Below are 1,629 nucleotides of genomic sequence, written 5' to 3'. Positions count from 1 at the left end.
GATCCCCCCCGTCCCGCTGGGGAGGGGCCGAGCAGCCCCGCAGGGCCCAGAGGGCGCAGCGCAGTGATTTGAGGGAAGAAAAGCAGATTTGTTCGTTTTCTCCTGGTTTTTCCTGGGTTTTCTCCATGATGGGGCTTGGGGTTGTGTGGGAGGGGAGGGGACAGCTCTGGGTCACTGCCACACCACGGGGCTGCTGGCACCTGGAGCGCCAGGGCTTGGCGACCAGAGATGGTGGTGGGCACCAGGGGCTGAGACCCTCATGGGTCCCCACGGTGGTGGGTGACAGTGGCGGGTCCCCACGCCGGTGGGCACTGCCAGCAAGAGGCTGAGCCACCATCACTGGGTCCCCAGCATGGTCAGTCACCGCTGTCCGGGCTGTCCGTGCCCACTGGTCACCACCTGTCACTGTGTGCCCACCTCGGTGGCATCACGGAATGAGACCCCCACGGCCGTGGGTGGCAGTGGGTGTGTCCCCACGGTAATGGGCGCTGCCAGGCAGAGGCTGAGCCCCCTGGCACCGCGCCCCCACCGTGGTCGGTCACCTCTGTCCAGGCTGTCCCTCCCCACAGGTGCCCCGGTGCCACCCTCGCTCTGCTCCAGAGCCTCTCCAGCTGCCCGCGCCAGGAATTCGTGGGAAGATGAACGAGCCCAGTCCCTGTGCCAGCCGCGCGCTGCCCCTCCCATCCGGCCACAAATTCGGCATCTTTTCCCCCAAAAGCCACCCCTCACCCCGTGCCCGGCTGTGCCAGGCCGCCGCCCCTCTCCCGGAAGATGCCCACCCGCTGTCCCCATCCCACGCCAGCCCGGGTGACCCCACCAGCCTCCCCTTCCACCCTCACCCCCCCGGAGATCCCAAACCTCACGGGGACGGCTCCTCCCTCCCATCCCCTGCGCGCTCCCGCGGGTCACCCGGCGACAGCGACAGCGACAGCGACACGCGCGTGCCACCGCGGCCGATTTGCTGCCCGATGAAAAAAAAAAGAAAAGAAAAACAGCGACAACAACAACAACAAAAAAAAACCCCAAAACCCCATCGGGGGCCTTTAAGAGGCAGAGCGGGGCACGGGGGGAGCCGTCTGTCCCTCCCTCCCTCCCCCCCAGCGCGGATCCATCATGAGCTAATGTGTTTTTCCCATTTGTTCCCTTTTGTACCTCGCGGAGCCGCGCGCTCCCACGCGCACCCGGGCGCGCTCCCGGCGCGCTCCCCGCGCCCACTCCCCGCCGCCGCTCCTCCCGTGCTCGGCCGGGCCTGAAGCCCCTTCTGCCGGCAGAAAGGAGGGGGGGGGGGGGCAAAAAAAAAACCAAAAAAAAAGAAAAAAGAGGAAAAGCCACCCAAAAATAAAAAAGCGAAGCAGCCTCGGCGAGCAGAAATGGGGAATACACCCTCTCAAGGCATGTCACTCTCACTATGTGCATCCATTCTTAAGTAGCAGGTATTTTTTTTATTTGTGTGGTTTTTTTGCCTTCCTTTCCTCTCCCCTCACCCCTCTCCTCTGTTCCGTGTCGCCGGCGGTGCCTGCGGTGGGGTGGCGGTGGGGTGCGGGGTAAAAAATGCTCGCTGGTGCTGCCGGAGTTTTGCTGGCCGGGCTTTGCCGCCCAGGCAGGGCGTGCGCGGGGCTGTGGCGCTCC

At 64.7% G+C, this 1,629-nt stretch overlaps 1 protein-coding gene across 1 annotated transcript in view; it reads right to left on the bottom strand.

Moving 5' to 3' along the window:
• LOC108449088 (basic proline-rich protein-like) overlaps positions 1-1,261 on the bottom strand; it is a gene marked incomplete at its 5' end in the record, with an annotated part of 6,470 nt that extends 5,209 nt beyond the window's left edge. Inside the window, 2 exons of the mRNA XM_017744118.1 lie at positions 864-961; positions 1,153-1,261. Of these exons, the coding sequence (XP_017599607.1) occupies positions 864-961; positions 1,153-1,261 (207 nt within the window). The remainder of the gene's footprint in view (positions 1-863; positions 962-1,152) is intronic.
• Between the last annotated feature and the right edge of the window lie 368 nt (positions 1,262-1,629).

This window comes from Corvus brachyrhynchos, unplaced genomic scaffold (assembly GCF_000691975.1).
Source record: "Corvus brachyrhynchos isolate BGI_N302 unplaced genomic scaffold, ASM69197v1 scaffold30, whole genome shotgun sequence".
Classification (NCBI taxonomy): Eukaryota; Metazoa; Chordata; class Aves; order Passeriformes; family Corvidae; genus Corvus; species Corvus brachyrhynchos.
Note: the sequence above shows the minus strand (reverse complement) of the source record. Positions and strands in the feature narration are given on the sequence as shown.